The 20,860-nt window shown below is 48.5% G+C and overlaps 2 protein-coding genes across 52 annotated transcripts in view; one reads left to right on the top strand and one right to left on the bottom strand.

Moving 5' to 3' along the window:
• Positions 1–301: 301 nt before the first annotated feature.
• SLC25A37 (solute carrier family 25 member 37) overlaps positions 302–20,860 on the bottom strand; it is a 48,007-nt gene continuing 27,448 nt past the window's right edge. The window contains exons 2-4 of one of the 2 annotated variants that reach the window (XM_051974220.1): positions 8,022–8,250; positions 5,856–5,912; positions 302–2,267 (exon numbers count right to left, since the gene is read on the bottom strand). In XM_051974220.1, the coding sequence (XP_051830180.1) occupies positions 1,747–2,267; positions 5,856–5,912; positions 8,022–8,250 (807 nt within the window). In that variant the 3' untranslated portion in view covers positions 302–1,746. Of the gene's footprint in view, positions 2,268–5,855; positions 5,913–7,338; positions 7,357–8,021; positions 8,251–20,860 lie in introns of those variants that run through there. The other variant, XM_051974221.1, reaches the window with a different exon arrangement.
• On the top strand, positions 8,258–19,080 carry LOC127547347 (octapeptide-repeat protein T2-like). Of its 50 annotated transcripts, none has more exons than XR_007950162.1 (5): positions 8,258–12,409; positions 12,522–13,152; positions 13,209–13,751; positions 13,808–13,921; positions 13,980–19,069. XR_007950162.1 is itself a non-coding variant. In XM_051974184.1 (5 exons), exons 1-5 carry the CDS (start codon positions 12,276–12,278, stop codon positions 14,161–14,163), a joined length of 1,494 nt encoding a protein of 497 aa, XP_051830144.1. In that variant the 5' UTR covers positions 8,258–12,275; the 3' UTR covers positions 14,164–19,079. The 50 variants fall into 50 exon arrangements, 47 of the variants coding, with proteins under 47 accessions (XP_051830144.1, XP_051830156.1, XP_051830177.1 ...); XM_051974184.1 differs by having other exon boundaries at positions 13,209–13,396; positions 13,567–13,751; positions 13,808–19,079; XM_051974196.1 differs by having other exon boundaries at positions 8,258–12,465; positions 12,522–12,680; positions 13,009–13,152; positions 13,808–19,073.

Here is a 20,860-nt window from a genome sequence, read left to right on the forward strand (position 1 = left end):
TCTGGCAGCTAGCAACGGGCTGGAAAAAAACAGGTTTGTATTTTTTTTAAGGAGATTATCATTCAAGATGGACTACAATACTTATAAGGGCTCTAAGTCATTTGTAAGCTAAGTGCTAAAATTGGAAAATATCCAATAAAAATCATCTTAAAGATCCCGTCCTTTTGTGAAACTCAAATTCTTCCTCATCATCTATGAAGCTGATCCCCCCAAACACACACACACACACACACACACACACACATACATACACACACACACACACACACACACACACACACACACACACACATTTTTTTTGGCACCTCCTCCCAGGAATGGAAGAGCAGAGATGAGCTTTAGCAAGGTGATTCTCATCCCTCCTCACAGGGGGCTGAAGGATCAAGACCCTAAGAATTACCACAGGAAAAATGATCTGAAAATAAAGGGTCAGGGAGAGAACAAGAAGCTGCTCTGCCCCCGTGCGCCAGCCACACCTCTGTCCTAGAAACAATCCACCTCAGCCGGTGGGGAAGAGGAGGATCCTCAGGACACAGGAAAGGGTCTTGGAGGGCCCTGGTCGGAACTTCAGAATGAACACACACACACACATACACACTCACACCAGCACAAATCTTCCACCTGGAGATATTGGCAGGGGCCACCCCGGCCACAGCCTTCCTTTCAGGGAGGGCCTTGAAGGACATGGGAGTCTCCATCAGAAAACAGAAGGGAGTGCTTGCTCTCCAGGGGCTTGGAAACAGATTCATCCAACCCTAAAGGCAGTGACAGTCTATTGAGAAGACCCGAACAATCTCACCCCCTGCCAAGTCTCAGTTTCCTCATCTGTAAAAGCAGGGAGACTCAAACGGTCTCCAACATCCCTTCCTGATTTAACGCCCCAAGTGTGTAAAGAAAAGAAATGACAAAGTAGTCATTTTTTTCCTCTTGGTTACAGATTTTTTTTAAAAAAAGGTACTTTTTTCCCATTAAGAAAAAAAAAGTTCCCAAATATAAACTCAACATTACATACATTCAAGTGAAACTTCCATGGGGGGCAGAGAGGGCGACTAACCTCTAGGCTTTCAGGCCACCCCTGGAGGTTGGATAAAGATGCTTCGGTGCTTAATTATATATCATGATGGGAGAAACTGAGCCCTTTGTTTTTTTTTTTTTTTTTTAAAAAGCTTTAAAATCTCAACTGTAATACTATTTGTACACTCTCCCACCCACACACATCCACGTACACACACACACAAATACAACTCTAAATAGAAAAATAAAGGATAAACATTATCCATCTATTTTTATATTGCGTAATGGACCTTGTATATACATATATTTAATTTGTCTTTGACATCTTAAGTCTCTGAAGTGCAAACTCCCACCTATCCAGACCCCCCCTCTATATCCCCAATCCTATTCTGTGGATTTCTAGGGAAGAGGAAAAGTCGCATTCGTTCCTCTGGCAGGGGAGGCAAAAGGCAAGAAGGGGGAGGGGGAAGGCATTCATCTTTCTTCCACTCAAATCTTTCCCTAATCACCAGTGCCGCCATTTTGGATCCGCGCCCTGGCGTCGGGTGGGCGCGGAGCCCCCCCTCGAGGCCGGCCACAGGGAGGGGCTCGGCAGTGGCACATACCCTGCAAGAATCCCGAAGCTCGTAAATCTTGGTCCCAGGGCCTGGGGGAAAGAAGGCTGCGGCTGGGAGGGGGAATCCTTTCTTTGTTAAATAAGATGCTGGAATTGTTCCCCCACATTCGGTTCCTTTAGTACAGAGTTGTTTTTTCTGTCCGGTGCTTTGTAAGGAAGTACTTGAAAAACTCATAGACTGACCAGGAGATGGCCGTGGAGGGCATCTGGTAAATAATCCGTGCCTGGATACCTTTAAAGTACCCAGCAACGCCACTGAGCTGGTACACCGTCCGGAAGGCGTTGGCCATGCCCGACAGATGCCCGCTGACGTTGGCCAGGGAGAGCGCCATGTTTTCCTGAGTGTTGAGCAGAGTCTTACAGACATCCAGGGGGGTTGTGGCGGCCGCGGCGATGGCCCCAGCCAGCCCCCCTGCAAGGATGTGAGACTGCGGGTTATAGCCCCGGAGGGGGTTCATCTGTTCCTGAAGGAATTCATAGGTAATAAAGTGAATGGATTGGAAGGGGATGTTCATGGTGAGCTGGGTGGTGTAGCTCCGGTAGAAGGCGCCCAAGCCCTCTTTCCTCCACACGGCCCGGATACAACGAAGAGCCGAATGGTGAGGGGAGTTGTACATCTGCATGCGCTGCTTCACCACTGGCAGTAGAGGGTGCCCATGGTCCAGCATCCAGGTGGAGACGGCGGCCAGCCGGGAGGAGGCAAGTCATAAAGAAAAACAGGCAAGTTAGACCCCAGGGACAGGGACGAGGGCTCTCAGCGGCCTGGGCCTGGGGCCGGCACCTCCGGATCTGCCCTGGCCCAGGACTTCTTAACCTTCCTCATGTCCCGGACCCCTCGGGCCCCTTCTCAGAAACATGTTTTACAATAAAATCCAGGAGATTACAAAGGAAACCAAAGGTTAGTAAAAATAAAAATATCACTTTCCCCCCCAGTGAAGTCCCCAGGTTAAGGAGCCCTGCCTTACCCAGCCACCCCCTCCCAAGCTATTTTCATTAACTTAAAGTCTCCTGTAACACGGCCTGACCATCCCGCTCTCAGAGAAGGCCTGACCAGCTCCTCGGGCCTCCTAGAGGGGGACACGAGGACCCCGACTCCTAATGCTGCTGAGAAGTCTCGTCATTATAACCACCCAAATCTGAAGTGGCTTTTCCCGGGCTCACCCCAAACTTCCAATCCTTGGAAATACGCAGCATTTTATTGTTTGTGATTGTATCAATTAGGACAGTGCCCGACTCGTGGTAGGTGCTTAATAAATGCTTATTGATGAACTACAGGATGACTGTCTCCTAACAGAGTATGTTTCGATGGACTATGAGAATACTCTCGGGTCCAAGTTGGGGGTGACTTGCCCAGATCACACAGCTAAGAAGTGTCTGAGACCACATTTGAACTCAGGTCCTCCTGACTTGCGCTCTCTACCTGCCCTTAAAACGCATTCTTTAAGAGGGCGCTGGCTTGGGGAATGAATGAAAGGTCATCCACGAGATCTTAGAGGTCATCTAGGATCACAGCTCTAGAATCAGAAGGGACCTGGCGGATCATCAGGCCTATTTTACAAATAAGAAACTGAAGTACAGAAAGGCTCTCTACAATGTGAGTTCCCTGAAGGCAGGGACTGTTCCATTTTTGCCCTCAAAGCCTCACACAGACCCAGATGGGCTCTTAAGAGTCTGAAGGATGGAATTGTAGACTCTCTAACAAAAGGTCGGCTATTCTTTGCTTAAGGAACTCTAGGGCTCCGAAACTCACCATCTGGATCAAGCCAGCTCTTTCCTATTTTGGATTAGCTCCTTGAGGGCAAGAATCATTTCTCCTTCCATCTTCACCTCCCCAAGACCCACGAGAGTGCCTTCCTTAATCATCTTAATCAAGGCTGACCTGAATCACTCAAATGATAGAAGGAAAAATCTCCTAATATGGAACTTAAGAAACTTTCATCCACTATTCTTAGTTCTGGACCACTCGGTCCCCACACTACGATCCTGTGGCCCAAGCAGAACAAGAGTTACCCCTCTCCCACAAGGCCGCTCTTCGATTGTTAGTCCCCTTCTCTTGGAAATAAGATTAATTCATTCATTCCAGGCTCCTTCAAGCTGGTTATTAAATATGCAAAAAGGAGACCATGATTAAACTCCAAGTAGCAGAGATTTAATTCTCACTCAGTGAGAGAGAAAAGACCACAAATCTCAAGTTTTTTTCAAAACCAAACCCACAATCTGAGTTCATTTAGCAGCCCAGGTACAAATCTAGAGGGGGTGGGGGGGAGATATCCCAAAGTAAAATGAGACAATGGGAGTTTCCTAAAGGAGTAGTGAGGTCTCTGGGTTGGATGAGTTGGCAAGGCAGTGCTGGATTCATAGTTAGAGAATCCGGGGGCAAATTCTAGCTTGGCCACTCATTCCGTAGCCACGTGACTTTTAGGCAAATGCTGTATCTCCATGGAACTCAGCTTCTTCCCTTTAAAAATGAGTCTGATTCTCTATTAGATATAGTAAGTTTTGATATCTTTGATCTTTCCTTTCTGAAACTTTATGCAAACAGATTATAAGGAGCCCTTCCAGGGCTGAGTTTTATTTTGTTTTGAAAAAAGACCATCCAATGGCTGATGGTTCTGGAATCAATCTTTCCTGGCCCCAAGGCTGCCTTGCCTGGGTGAAGTTACAGTCTGAGGAGCACTCAGGAAATTCTGTAAGCTCTCTGAGACCATCACCCTGATTCAGACAGCTGATGTTTACGAAATCGGAAGCAGCTGGCTCGTTCTTCCCCATACTCAACCCCCCCAAGTCCTTACTCATCATTCTAGCTTTTACTTTACAAATAAAAACAATCGGCTCCTCCAGGGTGTCTCGACTTAGACAGTGGGAGGAAATCCAACTAAAATCAACCCTTTCATTCCCCCGAACACACCAAGGCTAACAAACAAGGGAAGAAGGTCTCTCATTGTCCAGGAACAGAGAAACAGGAGGACCTTCGGCCTCTAATAGCTTTAGGAGGCATTCCCTCTGAACCCGAGGTCCATTGGACAATAGAAGTCCGGGAGCTTCTTTTTTCCCCTAATGCTGTTTCAGGGTCAGCAAAGCACAAAGCGGGCTTGGATTCACCAATCTGTATTCCCAGTGTGACCATTTGCTATCAGGGTGACTTGGGGCTCAGTTTCCCAATCTATAAAGGGGTTGGACTATATGACCGGTCATTAATGCTCTAAATCCAGTGAATCAAAAAGCAAGGGAGCATGGCTGAATTTGTGTTCAGAAGATCTGTATTTAATTCCCAACCCAGCTCCCTACACATACAACCTCTTTGTAGGATTCCGAACCAGTCTGGATCTCAGTTTTCTTATCCATATAATGGGAAGAGGCTGGATTTGATGACCTCTAAGATCCTTTCCAGGATTCCTATGATTCTATAACTCATTACAGCTGGTACTATCACCAAACAGAAACCGGATCTGTGCATCTTTTAGATTCTTTATAGAATTTCAGACTAGGGTTTCCTAATCTTGTTTCTCATTATGGCCCTCTTCCCCTATCCTATATAACTAGCAAAATGTTTTTAAAAACCAGTTCTTGGGCCCTAAATTAAGAACCTGTGTGAAAGCTGCCTAGAACTTGACGTGCCCAGATTCTACAGCCAAGAGTCTAGTTTGGAACTCAAGTCCTTTCCATCTCACAACTGGTAACCAATTCAGGATACTGAGGCTGACCACTGACCTTGGAAGAACTTTACCTCCTGCAGAAAGAAGCCCCTTTGGTCTTTCTCAGAATCATAGCCCTGAGGACACAGATGGGATCACGTTGAAATAAGAAAAGGGAAGGGAATAAGCATTTATTTAGCACCTATTACTTGTCAGGCACAAACCAAGTGCTTTATCAATATTTTGATCATTTGATCAACTAAGTGCTTTATACATATTTTGATCATTTGATCTTTACAACAACTCGGTAAAGTAGGTGGTGGTGAATCCCTGTTACAGATAAGGAAACTGAGGCAGAGTGAGGTGACTTGGCCAGGATCATACAGCTCGTGAGTGTCTGATGCCCTATTTGAGCTCTGGCGTTTCCGCATCACCTACCTGCCTCAGTAATTAACCACCTTATTTTTACTTAAGGAGCCCTGTGATAAAATAAACTTTGGGGTTTGTTCTTGGTCTCCCTTAACTATTCCTCCCTCCAAGCTGTCGGGCCTTGCTCCAGTCTCCCCCTTCCCCAGGGTGGGACACGTTACCTTCAGCTGGATTCATTACAGCATCATGGAGCAGGGTGGCCATACTCCCCGCTATTCCTGCAAAAAAAACTCCAGAAAGTTAGCCTCCCAAAGTAAACGGCTGGGGCTCAGTCCCTGGGGATCTCAAGCTAAGCCTCTCAAGGCCTAGCTTTTTAAGATGAAGGAAAAAAAAAAAAAAAAAAGGCAAAACCACTTACCATCAGGTGACTGACTTTTTATGACCAAAGGCCCCAAGCAAGGGCAGAAATGGGAGGGGGGAAGGATCTGTCAGGGTGGGGGAAGGGGAGGGGGGTCAGCCAATTCCAGTCCTCTCAAGGGATCTCTGGGGAGGACCTAACGCCAGAGAGCCCTCAGAACCCCACCCTCAGCAGCCCCCTCACCTTCTGTGGATCTTCCTCACTGACCTCTCTTCCCTCCCCCCCCCCAAAAAAAACCTAATAATTCAATCTATCCCATTCAAGAATTCAATTCCTTCGTCCCAGCTGGGATGGAGCCCATGGAGAGGGGGGTGGTGGGAAGGCAAGGCAGAGAGGAAAATGAAGAGAAGGGGGGCCTTGAAGGACAATTCCTGGGTGGCTATAACTGAAAAATGGGCCCAGAAGATACCTCAGGAAATGCTAGGGATACTATGGAACCCACGCAATGTGGAATAGCAAGGTCTGTGGCTGAGGTCAGAAAACCAGGTGTGGCTCCCAGGAAAACGGGTCTACACCATCCCACAAAGCCATCACCCCGGAAGTAAAAACCAGAGCCCAAGGCCCCTCTCCTCTCCTAACTCACCCTCCCATTTCAAGCCCGCGGGGAACGGGAACTTTACTGTAGGCAGCAGAAGCGCTATTTGGGCTGGGTATCATAGGATCTGTGTACAGATCCTCATTGGAGGGAGGGCCTTCATTTCTCTGAGCCTCAGTTTCCCCAGGTGTAAAGTGACGGGACTGGACCAAGATATGACCTTGAAGGTCTAATGAGGCTCTAAGTCTTTGCTCTCACAGAATTCAAATGCAATGGGGCTAGGCTGGGACTGGGGTGGAAGGAGATAAATTGAATTTTATCAGCTACTGATTACCCCTCCCGGGAGGAATCGTGCCTGGGGGCGGGGCTGAGCTTTCTTATTTTGCCAAGGAATTGACAGTACCACCGCAGAATGGGAGGGGGGCTGAGCAGTGCGGTCCGTTCTCTGGCCCCGCCCCGGGAGGGGGAAGCCCACTACATCCTCTCTACACTCCTGGGGGAGGGGGGCGAAGTCATTGAAAACCTAAATCGAGACGACTCGTAGGTGGCCATAACTAAGAAAAGGTCCCAGAAGGCATGTCGGGAGGGGGGGAGAAAGAGGGGGAGAGACGGAAAAAAAGCTCTCACATCTCAGCTAAGCTCGAAAAACCCGGTGTGGCTCCCAGGAAAGCGGGTCTACACCATCCCCACCACGCCACCACCCCTGAAGCAAAAACCAGAGCCCAAGGCCCCGCCTCCTCTCCTAACTCACCCTCCCGTTTCCAGCCCACGCGGAACGTTACAGAAGAGCCGTATAGGAACTCACAAAACCCTGTCTCCACCCCCCTTCTCCTCCAAAAGTAAACTACTCCATCCCTTGCTCCCAGAATGCTGCGTTCTCAGACAAGCCGCAGGGGCGGGAGGGGCCCCTCGTGGAGCTCCGCTCTGGAGAATACGCCTCGGGTCAGTCATTGACACTTCTTGCCAGATATCAGCTTTCTCTCGCCGATGCTGCCGCTGGGCCAAAGGTCTTTTTTTTTAAAACATAGTCTGAGAGAGGCTGTTCAGAGAGCGCGTTCTCTTGCCCGCATTCACGTTTGCTTCCTACTTAAGGTCTATTACAAAGAGTCTGAGTGTTAAAGCAAAGATCAAAAAAAAACCAAAAACCAAAAAAGCACAAAAAAAACAACCGAGCGCACCCCTCGCCCTCGGTTGTCAAGTTCCCCACAGTTCGGAAAAATGGACTTTCTATATCTATCTATAAATCTACTCCTCCATAGATATAGAGATAGATATGGACAGGGCTACTGTTCGTTATTCACAAGCAATCAGGCCGCAGACTGGGTGTTAGCTCGCTGGGTCACCCGGGGAAAAGCCCCAAGGAAGCAGAGAGGGGAGGGGCTGCTGGAGAACAGAACAGAGCAGCGAGGCTCCAGACAAACGCTTTCAAAATACCATTGGCCAGGTGGCTGTTTCCTCGGCGGTTGAGGACCTCATTGAAAGTCCTTTTCATGTTTTCGTAGCAGCCAAAATACATGGCGTGAGCCGGCCCCGCCCCCATCACCATCACGTTGAGACCCCGCAAGGGTCTCCAGAAGCCTTCAGTCCGGATGATTTTCTTGAGGGCGCCGAATACGCTGGTGTAGCGGGCTTTGGGATCTGGATGCAGGCTCTGCATTCTGGTCTGCGCGGAGAGGGAGAGAGAGCAGAGTGGGAGTCAGTGACCCTGGGCAGACACCTGGAGGAGAGACATCTGGTCAGATCCCGCCCGCTCAGGTAAAAGATCGCGAGAGGGAAGCTTGGAGAAAGAGGATCAATCCCACCCCCTTCGTTTAAAAGATGGCCAATGGGAAAGAGGGTCAATCCCACTCCCCTTCATTTAAAAGATGGTCAATGGGAAAGAGGGCCAATCCCATCTCCCTTCATTTAAAAGATGGGAAAGAGGGTCAATCCCACTTCCCTCATTTAAAAGATGGCCAATGGGAAAGAGGGTCAATCCCACTCCCCTCATTTAAAAGATGGCGAAAGGGAAATACAGAGAAAAGGGCAATCTCATCCCTCTCATTTAAATGGTGGTGAAAGGGAAGTGCGGAGAAGGGGTCAATACCACTTCCCTCTTTAAAAGATAGCAAAGAAGAGCAGAAAAGGGTCAATCCCACTCCTTTCTTTTAAAAGATGGTGAAAGGGAAATGCAGAGAAAGGGTCAATCCCATCCCCCTCATTTAAAAAATGGTGAGAAAGAAATGCAAAGAGGGGGTGGTCACAGAGACTCTCCAAATAACCGTTATCCTCCAGCCCTGGGGAAGCCTAGATATGAAGGAGCTGCCTCAGCCACACTGGGCCTCCCCCACCCCCCTTACAAATCGACAGATGCAGAGTAGGTGCTCATTAAATGTCAAGTGACTAAGAGTGAGGGATTAAAGAGCAGCTGTATGCGACCTTGTCTCGACCGATCCCATGATTCCCTTCGGGCTTAGAGAGGAGGTCCTAGGAATATTGGCTACTTCAATAAAACTAGCTCTTCTGGAAGGGCAGGACCCATCTCCAATTCTTTAGGTCCCTATTGGCTCAACCAGGGAAAGGCTCTTTGTCTACGGAATTGAGTTCAACTTAATTACAGGCTGTTCTACTCTCTTAGATGATTGTGACATTAAAGATTTGACAAACCCTGGAGGACAGGCTACTCAGTTGAGGAGAAAGGCTAAGGGGATGTTTATGACAGTCATGGTATAGGGCGCCATATTGTACAGAATGCAAGACCTGAGTTCAAATTCTGCTTTGAACACTTACTAGAACTGGAATTGAGAGGTTAAACCTCTGCTTGCCTCAGAACAGCTCAGAAGCTGTTGTGAAAATCAAAGTTGTAAAACTCTTGGCAAACCTTCATACACATATGCCGGTGGGCATCATTACTATTATGGAGGCAAGCGCTGGATTGTCCATGTGTCCCACTGGCAACGACACAACACCAAGAGATCTGCAGAAGCCAGAATGCCTAGTGCATCTCCCCCTCTCCCACCAGTGGATATATAGGACAGGGACAAGAGAAATAAATATGGATTAAGTGTCTTCTCTGGATCAAAGTTGGAGAGTCCCCACATGCAGAGGTGATGATTCACAATGAAGATGTGGCAGTAATGGTCAAGGAGGTGAGCTTCCCTGGCCCTCTGGGTCACTCAATGGAAAATGGCTCCCCAAGAACTTCCACCCAGACACAATCACCCAATGGAAACTGGCTCCCCAAGAACTTCCACCCAGACACAAACACGAATGGAAAATGGCTCCCCAAGAACTTCCACCCAGACACAATCACCCAATGGAAAATGGCTCCCCAAGAACTTCCACCCAGACACAAACACCGAATGGAAAATGACTCCCCAAGAACTTCCACCCAGACACAATCACCCAATGGAAAATGGCTCCCCAAGAACTTCCACCCAGACACAATCACCCAATGGAAATTGGCTCCCCGAGAACTTCCACTCAGACATAATCACCCAATGGAAAATGGCTCCCCAAGAACTTCCACCCGGATACAAACACTGAATGGAAACTGGCTCCCCAAGAACTTCCACTCAGACAATCATCCTTCCTGTTACTTTTGTCCCCTGGGGCCTGTCACAGAGGAGGCACTTATGTATCTCCCCCTCTGTACCCTAAGGAAAAATAATAATTATAGGCTTCATTTCCACCACATCAAGAGGCAGCAAGGCTTTGCATTAGGGGGTTACACCCAGGTCAGCCGGGCAAAGACTGCCAGAGGCCGACAAAACAAATTATCCGGGGAGGAGGAAATGCCATTCTCCCCATTTTTGAGAGGAGAAAGAAGATCTTAGCTTCTGATTCTGAAATGGCTGGAGTGGGGGATACTGGGCAGGCCCCTTCCCTAACTCTCCGAGAGGTTCTGAGTTGTCAAGGAGGTGCCCTGTCACCGGACTGCCACCTGTCAATGAAACCCTACCTTGTCCCCTCAGATAATCAGACTGTGCTCACAGGGGTCGAGGCTCACACGGATCATTACATGCCGAGAGCTGTGATGTGAACGTGGGTCACTCTGGTTCCCAGAATTCACTGCTCTTTCTGTTAGGCCAGACTGTCTCTCCATTCAAACAGCACCCACAGAAAACTGGGCAGAGAAAAAAAGCTAAGGAATTCCAGAACTGCAGAATAAGGGACCCACCTCTTAAAAACAACCTAGTGGCCAACCCTATAATTGCTCATCCACCTCTGTGGGGACCCTGAGAGATGGGGAGCTCACTACCTGTGAGAAGCCCATTTTACTTTTCAATGCCTCAGTCTCTCAGAGGGGTTCTCCTCTTGCACTTTGCTGGCCTTGCCCTTCGTTCTGAAGAAGCAATGCTGGCTTCCTCTTATGACGGGATCTCTAAAGCCCTCACTCCTTCCTCCATTGGGTCCCACATACTTCTTGACACGATCTCGAAGGTGACCGAGGCTGGGTCTGGCTGCAGCTCCCTCCCCCTGCCCAGTGACATTCCATTCAACCACCTTATCTCCAAGTCTCCATGGCCCAGGAGGCCTCGGGCCTCTCTCAAGGCCGTTCTGGACCCAGACTAAACAAAGGGCTTGGTAAAAAGTTACTGAGGCAGCAAGAGAATTCAATCCTGCTGCAGAGAAATGATGATGATGATAAGTGATCAGAATAATGAGTTAACATTTATACAGTGCCTACTGTGTACCAGGCCCTATGCTAATAAACATTTTACAATCGTTTATTGTATTTTACAATTATTCTCCTTTGATCCTCACCAAAGTCGATGCTATTACTGTCATCTCCATTTTTACAGATGGGGAAACTCAAGCAAGCAGACTAGGGAGGATCCTCAAACTTCTTCCTTACTTTTTCCTACTTCTCCAAGAGTCCAAATTTACCAATGAGTTACCAAGACCCTCCTATATCCAGAGCACTGCCCTTAGTATCTAAGAAGAGCTAGTTTGGCCTATTAGGGAGAGAAGGTCCACCTAAAAAGCCTCCCAGTCCTTCCAGTTTTAAAGTTGGAAAGGGGGTCCCTACTAATTTTTTAATTCAGTCCCATCTGAAAAGCAATTGGGTGTCTCCCGACATGTCTGGTAATTCTCTGAGAGTAGGGCAAGCCAGATCCCCTTTCTCTGGATTTCCCAGAGATACTTACAGCTGCCATGCACATAGCCCCACTGTCTAGATCCTCCCCAATGACCCCTACTCAGCGCTCACGCTTTTCTGAGTCTCAAGCAGAAGGTCGGCTTTCTCTGCCAGCTGTCCACAAAGGCCTATGTGTGGGTGTCAGAAAGGGAAAGGGGTAGTTGCTGAGTCACCTTTGCACAAGAAGAGTCGCCAGCTCCCTGAAGCAGACAGTAAGGTTCACCTGCCCTGGAAAGGGAAGCCCATGGCTTCAAGCCTGGCAAAGGAGGGCTCTCTACCCAACTGCTGCTTGCCGGCGCTTGCTTGGCTAGCCCATCACCCAGAATATTTCCTGGCATTGAAGAGAAAACCAAGCCAGCTACCCAGGAAGACTAGAGAAGTTTCAGCAGCCAGACCTGGCAGTGATGGGGGCCATTGCTAGCTAGACCAGGCATGCCAGGTGGGGCTGGAGAGAAGGAGAGATGGGCACCAATCCCTCCTGACATCATCCCCTGGGTCAGTTACAAATCTTGCCTTTGTTCCCACTAAAGAAGCTGTTCTCAACTGAAAGGTGGGATATATAAGGTTGAATGGGAGAAGGGAGGTGGAGAGGAAGGAAGGAAGGAAGGGGGAGAAAGCAAGAGCAAAAGAGAGAAAAAAGGACAAAGGTGGAGAGGAAGGAAGGGGGAAAAAGCAAGAGCAAAGGAGAGAAAAAAGGACAAAGGTGGAGAAGAAGGAAGGAGGAGAAAGCAAGAGCAAAAGAGAGAAAAAAGGACAAAGGTGGAGAGGAAGGAAGGGGGGAAAAGCAAGAGTAAAGGAGAGAAAAAAGAACAAAGGTGGAGAGGAAGGAAGGAGGAGAAAGCAAGAGCAAAGGAGAGAAAAAAGGACAAAGGTGGAGAGGAAGGAAGGGGGAAAAAGCAAGAGCAAAAGAGAGAAAAAAGGACAAAGGAGGAAGGAAGAGAAAGCAAGAGCAAAGGAGAGAAAAAAGAACAAAGGTGGAGAGGAAGGAAGGAGGAGAAAGCAAGAGCAAAGGAGAGAAAAAAGGACAAAGGAGGAAGGAAGAGAAAGCAAGAGCAAAGGAGAGAAAAAAGAACAAAGGTGGAGAGGAAGGAAGGAGGAGAAAGCAAGAGCAAAGGAGAGAAAAAAGGACAAAGGAGGAAGGAGGAGAAAGCAAGAGCAAAGGAGAGAAAAAAGGACAAAGGAGGAAGGAGGAGAAAGCAAGAGCAAAGGAGAGAAAAAAGGACAAAGGAGGAAGGAGGAGAAAGCAAGAGTAAAGGAGAGAAAAAAGAACAAAGATGCAGAGGAAAGGAGAAAAGAACAAAGGTGGAGAGGAAGGAAGGGGGAAAATGCAAGAGCAAAAGAGAGAAAAAAGGACAAAGGAGGAAGGAGGAGAAAGCAAGAGCAAAGGAGAGAAAAAAAGAAGGAAGGAGGAGAAAGCAAGAGCAAAGGAGAGAAAAAAGAACAAAGGTGGAGAGGAAGGAAGGAGGAGAAAGCAAGAGCAAAGGAGAGAAAAAAGGACAAAGGTGGAGAGGAAGGAAGGAGGAGAAAGCAAGAGCAAAGGAGAGAAAAAAAGGACAAAGGAGGAAGGAGGAGAAAGCAAGAGCAAAGGAGAGAAAAAAGAACAAAGATGCAGAGGAAAGGAAAAAAGAACAAAGGTGGAGAGGAAGGAAGGGGGGGAAAGCAAGAGCAAAAGAGAGAAAAAAGGACAAAGGTGGAGAGGAAGGAAGGAGGAGAAACCAAAAGCAAAGGAAAGAAAAAAGAACAAAAGTGGAGAGGAAGGAAAGGGGAAAAAGCAAGAGCAAATAAGAGAAAAAAAGGACAAAGCTGGAGAGGAAGGAAGGAGGAGAAAGCAAGAGCAAAAGAGGGAAAAAAAGGGCAAAGGTGGAGAGGAAGGAAGGAGGAGAAAGCAAGAGCAAAGGAGAGAAAAAAAGGACAAAGGAGGAAGGAGAAAGCAAGAGCAAAGGAGAGAAAAAAGAACAAAGATGCAGAGGAAAGGAAAAAAGAACAAAGGTGGAGAGGAAGGAAGGGGGGGAAAGCAAGAGCAAAAGAGAGAAAAAAGGACAAAGGTGGAGAGGAAGGAAGGAGGAGAAACCAAAAGCAAAGGAAAGAAAAAAGAACAAAGGTGGAGAGGAAGGAAAGGGGAAAAAGCAAGAGCAAATAAGAGAAAAAAAGGACAAAGCTGGAGAGGAAGGAAGGAGGAGAAAGCAAGAGCAAAGGAGGGAAAAAAAGGGCAAAGGTGGAGAGGAAGGAAGGGGGAGAAAGCAAGAGCAAAAGAGGGAAACAAAAGGGCAAAGGTGGAGAGGAAGGAAGGAGGAGAAAGCAAGAGCAAAGGAGAGAAAAAAGAACAAAGGTGGAGAGGAGAGGAAAAAAGGACAAAGGTGGAGAGGAAGGAAGGGGGAGAAAGCAAAAGCAAAGCAGAAAAAAAAAAAAAAAGGACAAAGATGGAGAGGAAGGAAGGAAAGGGGAGAGAATGAATAGAAACCATCCCTTTCAACCTGAGCCCACATAAGAAAAAAAAAAAAAAAAAAAAAAAAAAAAGACATGTTCCAATATATTTCCCCAAACAGAGAAAACCCCAGAAATACCCTTGAGTAAAGACCTTTTAGCCTGGCTGTTTTAAGGAAGTCCCCACCTTTAAGAAACGGGGTCACTACAAGCTTCCTAGAGTTGAACTAGAAGGGGAAACCAAGGTATCTCCAGGCCTGGAAGGCTCTCCTTCCTCCCCTCTGACCAGGGACCTCCGGGGCTTCCTTTAAGTCCCAACAAAAAGGTCAGCCCCAGGGGAGTCTCCCCCAAATCTTCTTAAGCCCAGGTTAAGTCTTCTTAAGCCCTCCATGAATCATTTCCCATTCATCCTGTACAGAACTTGCTTCATGCGGGTTTATTTGCTCTCTCTCTGTCCCCTCTCTCCCAGTTAGATTAAACGCTCCCGATGGACAGGGGCTTTTGCAAACTCTGTGTATCTCTATGTTTAGCCCAAACCTGGCACACAGTAGGCATTTAATGTTTGTTGAAAGAATGGGTCGGCAACGTAACATACAATCCTGTACAGGAAGAATATCATTCTTAGGAAGGAGATGCTCCTCTGGCTCTGGGTCAGAGGATTACCAGCTGGGGACCTAAGAACGGAGACCCTGTCACTCCAAATGAAGCGTCTTCCCTCCCAAGGATTTCTGTCAGGAAGACAGGACAGTTATTACTGGCATCGGAGGTGAGGAAATCCAGGACTGGAGGGGAAATCGGTCCTACTAGAATCCAAGTCCAGATCACCATCACTGCCACTACCTGGCGGTCTGCAAGTGGCCGAAGGATGGCCATTATCTGGAATAACAGACCTACAAGGGAAGGGCATTCGAGGCCTCAGGAAACAGTGAGACTCAGGACCCGGAGGTCAGGACACCAAGGGCACAAGAGGATGATGGAGGAGCAGGAGAAGCCCTGCTAGGCCAGAACAGAGAGGAAGGGAAGGCGGAGAGAAAGGAGAGGCAAAGAGAGTGTCTATTAAGCACCTACTGTGTGCCAGCTTCTGAGCTAAGCACGAGAACCAAATATGAGCCCAAAAGACAGTCCTGCTCTCAAGGGGCTTACATTCAAATGGGGGAGACAACCACAAAAGGAAGCTGGGATGTGGAGGAGGAAGAAGACCCTCCCGACGAGAAAGCTGCTGGGGGAGATGGAGAGGCATGAATGAAGTGAACATGAAGACCAATTTTCCTTTCTTTCTTTCTTCCTCCCTCCCTCCCTTCACTCTCTCCTTTCCTTCCTTTCTCCCTCCCTCCTCCTTCCCTTCTTTCTTTTCCTTTCTCTCTCTCTCCCACTCTTTCTTTCTTTCTATTCTTTCATTTTCTTTCTCCTTGTTTCTTGCTTACCTATTTAGTTTCTTTTTTCCTCCTTTTCTCTCCCTTCTCCCTTTTCTCCTTTCTTCTCTTTTCACCACCCTCCTTCCCTTCTTTCCTTTTCTTTCCCTCTCTCCCACTCTTTCTTTCTTTTCTATCCTTTCATTTTCTTTCTCCTTGTTTCTTGGTTACCTGTTTAATTTCTTTTTTTTCTCCTTTTCTCTCCTTCTTCTCTCCCTTTTCTCCTTTCTTCTCTTTTCCCCTCCCTCCTTCCCTTCTTTCCTTTTCTTTCCCTCTCTCACACTCTCTCCCACTCTTTCTTTCTTTTCTATCCTTTCATTTTCTTTCTCCTTGTTTCTTGCTTACCTGTTTAGTTTCTTTTTTTTCTGCTTTTTTCTCCTTTCTTCTCTTTTCCCCTTCCTCCAGGGATCAGGGGCCAGGGGTCAGGAACTCACCAATCAGAGAAAAGGGTCAAAGGATAAAGCATCTCCAATTCTACATCACAAAAAGCCCTGAATGTCAGCCAAGAAAGAAGCCCTGCCCTTCTCCCTTAGGCAGTTCTGTTCCACAGCAAGCAGCTGCATCTGGCTTTCAGAGCCCCAGAAATACCCTTCTCCCAATGCATTGTCACTGGGGGTCTGTCTGGAGCCCGGAGTGGACACTTTACTATTAGAACATGACAAGCTTTCCCAGCCCAGTGGACAGTGGTCGTGGGTGGGCCAGGGATTTGAGTCCTATGGCCCCTCTGCCTCCTCGTTGGAGCCAGATGATTTCAGAAAGACAAGGGTGAACTTTCAAATCCTCCTGAGCCCAGCCTGTTGGAAGGCTGCCAGAAGGCATTTTGGGGGGAGGCCAGAGTTCTGGACGTGGCTCTAGACAGACTGGGATGCTCGCTAGCCCTCTGACTGGAGGAGAGTCACCTATGCTTCCCCATCTGTAAAATGTGGAAGACCCAAGTTCAAATCCCACTTCCAACATAACTCATATATCTAAGGCAAGTTCCAGAGGCCTCAGTTTCCTTCTCTGTAAAATAAGGGGGAGAGGTCTAGCTTAGACTGGCTTCTGAGGTCCCTGCCTTTGGTCAGAACAAACTGCCTTGGGGGAGGAGGGGATGCAGGGCTCCAGAGAGCTGGGAAGCTCCAACTTGAATTGATAAAAAGGAATTTGCTACAGCTGAGGCAGCTGGGTAATGGATAAAGCCAGAGCCAGAAAGATCAAAGTTCAAATCTCACCTCAAATACTTATCCTGGCAAGTTGTTCATTTCTCTCAGCCTCAGTTTCCCCACCGGTCAAATGGTGAGAATAGCACCTACTTCATAAGGCTGCTGTGATGAATGAATGAGAATAAATACCAAGGATGTTTCCAAACCTCAAAGCACTCTATAAATGCTGGCTACCACCACCACCACCACCACCACCATCATCATCATCATCACCATCATCATCATCATCTCAATGACATCACAGATTTGGTCCCCCCTTCCCCCCCAATAATCTGGAGACTAAGAGCAGCTCCAATGGATGGCAACCGCCCCTTATCAACTCCCCTCCATCAGCAGACCCAAAGCCCAAAGGGTCCTGGGCCGGATTACTCTGATTACTCAGACATGATAAATCTTTCAAAACACAAACATACAGAAAAGGTATTTTAACTGAGATAAGGAAAAGGCTTGGTCCCTTAAGGGAATTCCCAGATGAAGAAACTGCCTCCACTCGCCAAGGGCTCCCTGGCACCCGGGCTGAGGAAGCTGGGCAAGGAAGGCCCGCATGATGCCAGCTGCCAAAGGTCACCCAGGCAGCGGCGGGCAGGGGCCTTCTCTGGCCTCCCAGAGGCTCCGCTCACAATGTTTCCCTTTGATTTAGATAACAATAACCACCTCAGTAAATGCTATAATAATACACAATTATAGTACCATATCTAACTGTGTTTCCTTTTATATGTGTGTATACAGTACATGTGTGTATATATAAGTGTGCAAGCGAACACACACTCTCTCAGACACACATATATGTCCCCATAATACACACGCTCGTGCCCGTACACTCAGCGCTTCTAAATGTTCTCCAGGACTTGGCAGTGACCTTGGACCGGCCAAAGCTCCATCAGCCAGAGCATCCAGATCCCATCTGTCATTCACAGCTCGACCCCTCCTCCCCGGGCTGGCCAGAGGGCCACCCCTGCTCATCTTTAGTCCCAAAGGAGCAGGGACCTCTGCCCGCCATGGGCAAAACTCTTCCTCTCCTCTCTGAGCCTGTCCAAAGTGTAAAACGAGGGGGAAGGGGGACTCGGTGGCCCTCGGGCCCTCGCCAGCTCCCCATCTAGGTTCCTGTCACCTCCCTGAGGCTCATTTTCTTCATCTGAGTAGCAGAGATGTTCACCACTTCCTCGAGTGGCTTTCTCTATATTCTCTCACTTGATTGATCCTCACAGAAACCCTGCGAGGAAGGGATGCCATTATTAGGACCCTTGACAGAGAAGAAATTATAGCACAGTCCCACAGTCAGGAAATAAAAGACGAGATAGGATTTGAATTCTGATCTTTCTGATGCTGAGATCTAACATCCTTCCCCTAGGATGTGAATTCTGGTCTTTCTAACTCCAAGATCTAACATCCTTCTCTTAGGATTTGAACTCTGGTCTTTCTAACTCCGAGATCTAACATCCTTCCCCTAGGATTTGAACTCTGGTCTTTCTGACTCTTGCATCTAATATCCTTCCCCTGCCCCCCAACACTACCTCACTTGACCTAATGATTAACTCTTTAAAAATACCAATAAAATCAAGGCTCTTAATCCCAATTTCCTTACTCTGTGGGCACTCATCACTCCCCGGCTGCCAGATACCCAACCTCTGCTGTTGCCAATCGGCTGGCTTGTTTATACAGCTGGAAGCCTCAGTGCCAGGCCTCCCAGGCCCGCCTTCGAAGGCTCTCCCCCCCACAGGGACCTCCAAGTCTTGCCGGCCCCCCGCGATTTTCTGCTCTGAACTGGAGGTCGGCAGATAACGCTCGGGCAGCACAAGGCCACCTTCCGGCTGCCTATCTTTGAAGAAGGACGCTTTGGCAGAGGAGAGCATCCCTGGCCAGAGCTGGCCTTTCACACACGCAAACAGAACCACAAATCATCCTCCCTTCCCCCCAGCCGCCCCCTTCCACACAGGAGGAAATCCCGGGTCCGGAGGCAGTCTGTCTGTCCAAATGACGCAGCCAGGACGAGGTCAGCACAATGTCACAACCAGCACCAAGGCCTTCCCTTCCCAGCTCTGCTTCCCCTCACCCCAAAGGCCAAGCGCTCAAAGCCACATCGAGGTAACTTTTGGATGTGTGGAACCGTCCAGCCCACCAATGAAAACGGACACCGGGAGAGAGGGCGGCGGCCATGACCGTGGACCTGTCACGGAGTCATCCACTGAGCCCCTCGGCCGCCCACGTCGGCCTTCAGAACCGCCTTACCGAGGTCCCAGGTGCCCGAACCAGTCCCAGGACGCCAGCCAGCACGGCCAGCACCAGGGGACCTGCCAAGGCTTAGGAGAGCAGAGGCTTTCCAGAGTGGAGGGAGCCTCAGAGCTCACTGGGAGCAACTGGGCTTTTTGTGTGTCCTGGTTCCCGCAAGCAGCCAGTCCGGTGGACCCCTTCTCAGAACCATGTTTTTAAAAATAACATGCATAGGATTGCAAAGGGAAGAAGATTATTTTTCCTTCTCAGAACCATGTTTTTAAAAATAAAATCCACAGCATTGCAAAGGGAGGAAGATGTATATTTTTCCTTATCTATGTTGACAGACTACCTGAAATTTATCCACATGTTCACAGACTCGGAATCCCTGATATCTAGGGCAGCCTAATCCTGAGGAAGTGGCTCAGTTGAAGAGAGCACTGAGTTGCTTCCAATCTGGCCTCAGACATGCTTTAGCTGTGTGACCCCGGGCAGGTCAGTTTCCTATTTGCCTCAGTTTCTTCATCTGTAAATGAGCTGGAAAAGGAAATGCCAACCCACTCCAGAACCTCTGCCAAGAAAAGCCAGAGGCGATCACGGAGAGTCAGAAGCGATTGAACAAAACTGAAGAAGAAATCACTTTTACAGCACCTCCCACCAGGTCACCCAGCCAATACAGAAAGCTCACGAGTTCCTGTGAAAATTCATTCTACTGTCCGACAAAGCTAATCATTAAAAGGTTCCCAGCCAATGAGCAAGCACGTTGTTTAAAGACGAAAAGTAACATGAAATAGGACTGGAGAGGTCATCAGTGGGGGCCTATAGGGAGCCTATGGTAGTAGAGTGAATAGAACAGGGTAGAGAACTTAAGTGATTTGTCCAAGGTCACACAGCTAGGGTTTGAATTCCGGACCTTCTCTGGGAATTCCAGAGAACCTTCTGGAATTCCAGAAAAGAAAAGGAAAGAAAAGAGAAGAAAGGAAAAGAAAAGAAAAAAAGTTAATGGGAAGGAAAAAAAGAAAAGAGAAGAGAAGAGAAGAGAAGAGAAGAGAAGAGAAGAGAAGAGAAGAGAAGAGAAGAGAAGAGAAGAGAAGAGAAGAGAAGAGAAGAGAAGAGAAAAGGAAAAAGTAATAACGGCAAGGGAAACATGGGGAGGTGATAGGAGAAAGGGAGAAAACACCATCCCTTCCTTCACTGGGCAGAGAGAGGAAGGGCCCACAGGATCCAAATGCAGCATACACTGTCACAAAAAGTCCTTTTACGGGGTCACTTGTGACTGTTTCAAAGGCAGGTTCGATGGTGGGAAAGGGCCACCACTAACTAGAAAGGCAAACTAAATAGCAAAAGCATCAATAAACATTAAAAAAAGGTGAAACTTAAAGGTGTGAGAAGAGCCTTCCATGTGGCCTGAGCCTCCACTTCCCAGAGCAGGAAAGGGAGGGACGGAGCACCAGGCTCACCAACCCTCCAGGGTGCTCTGCTCCTCCACCAATCGGGGGTGACTACAAAGGAACCGAAGGCCGTCACAGAAGCTCAACGACACTGGCCCCGATAAGATAACGCAGGAAGGGCCCAAGAACCCTCACAAAGGTCCTCAGGCAGCGTCGGGCAGGGCAGGGCAGGGCAGGGCTGAGCCCTCTGAGGGGCGCTGCCCCGGCCTTTCCCTCACCTTGCTAAAGTCCACCACGTGGGCCAGGCTCCTGCAAAACCAAAAGGCGTCAGCTCCACCTCCTGGCATCGGGGCCCAGCTCTGCCCTTGGCCCCAGCCAACGGAGCGGAGGAAAAGGGCCTGCGCCAGCCCAGTGCCCGGAGGTGGAGGGGCCAAGGCTGAATGCCCAGTCTCCTTCCAGTCTGGCACCGGGAAAGCCATGGAGGAGGCAGCATCCTCTGCTTCGCGCCAGGATA

The sequence above is a fragment of the Antechinus flavipes genome, chromosome 2 (assembly GCF_016432865.1).
Source record: "Antechinus flavipes isolate AdamAnt ecotype Samford, QLD, Australia chromosome 2, AdamAnt_v2, whole genome shotgun sequence".
Classification (NCBI taxonomy): domain Eukaryota; kingdom Metazoa; phylum Chordata; class Mammalia; order Dasyuromorphia; family Dasyuridae; genus Antechinus; species Antechinus flavipes.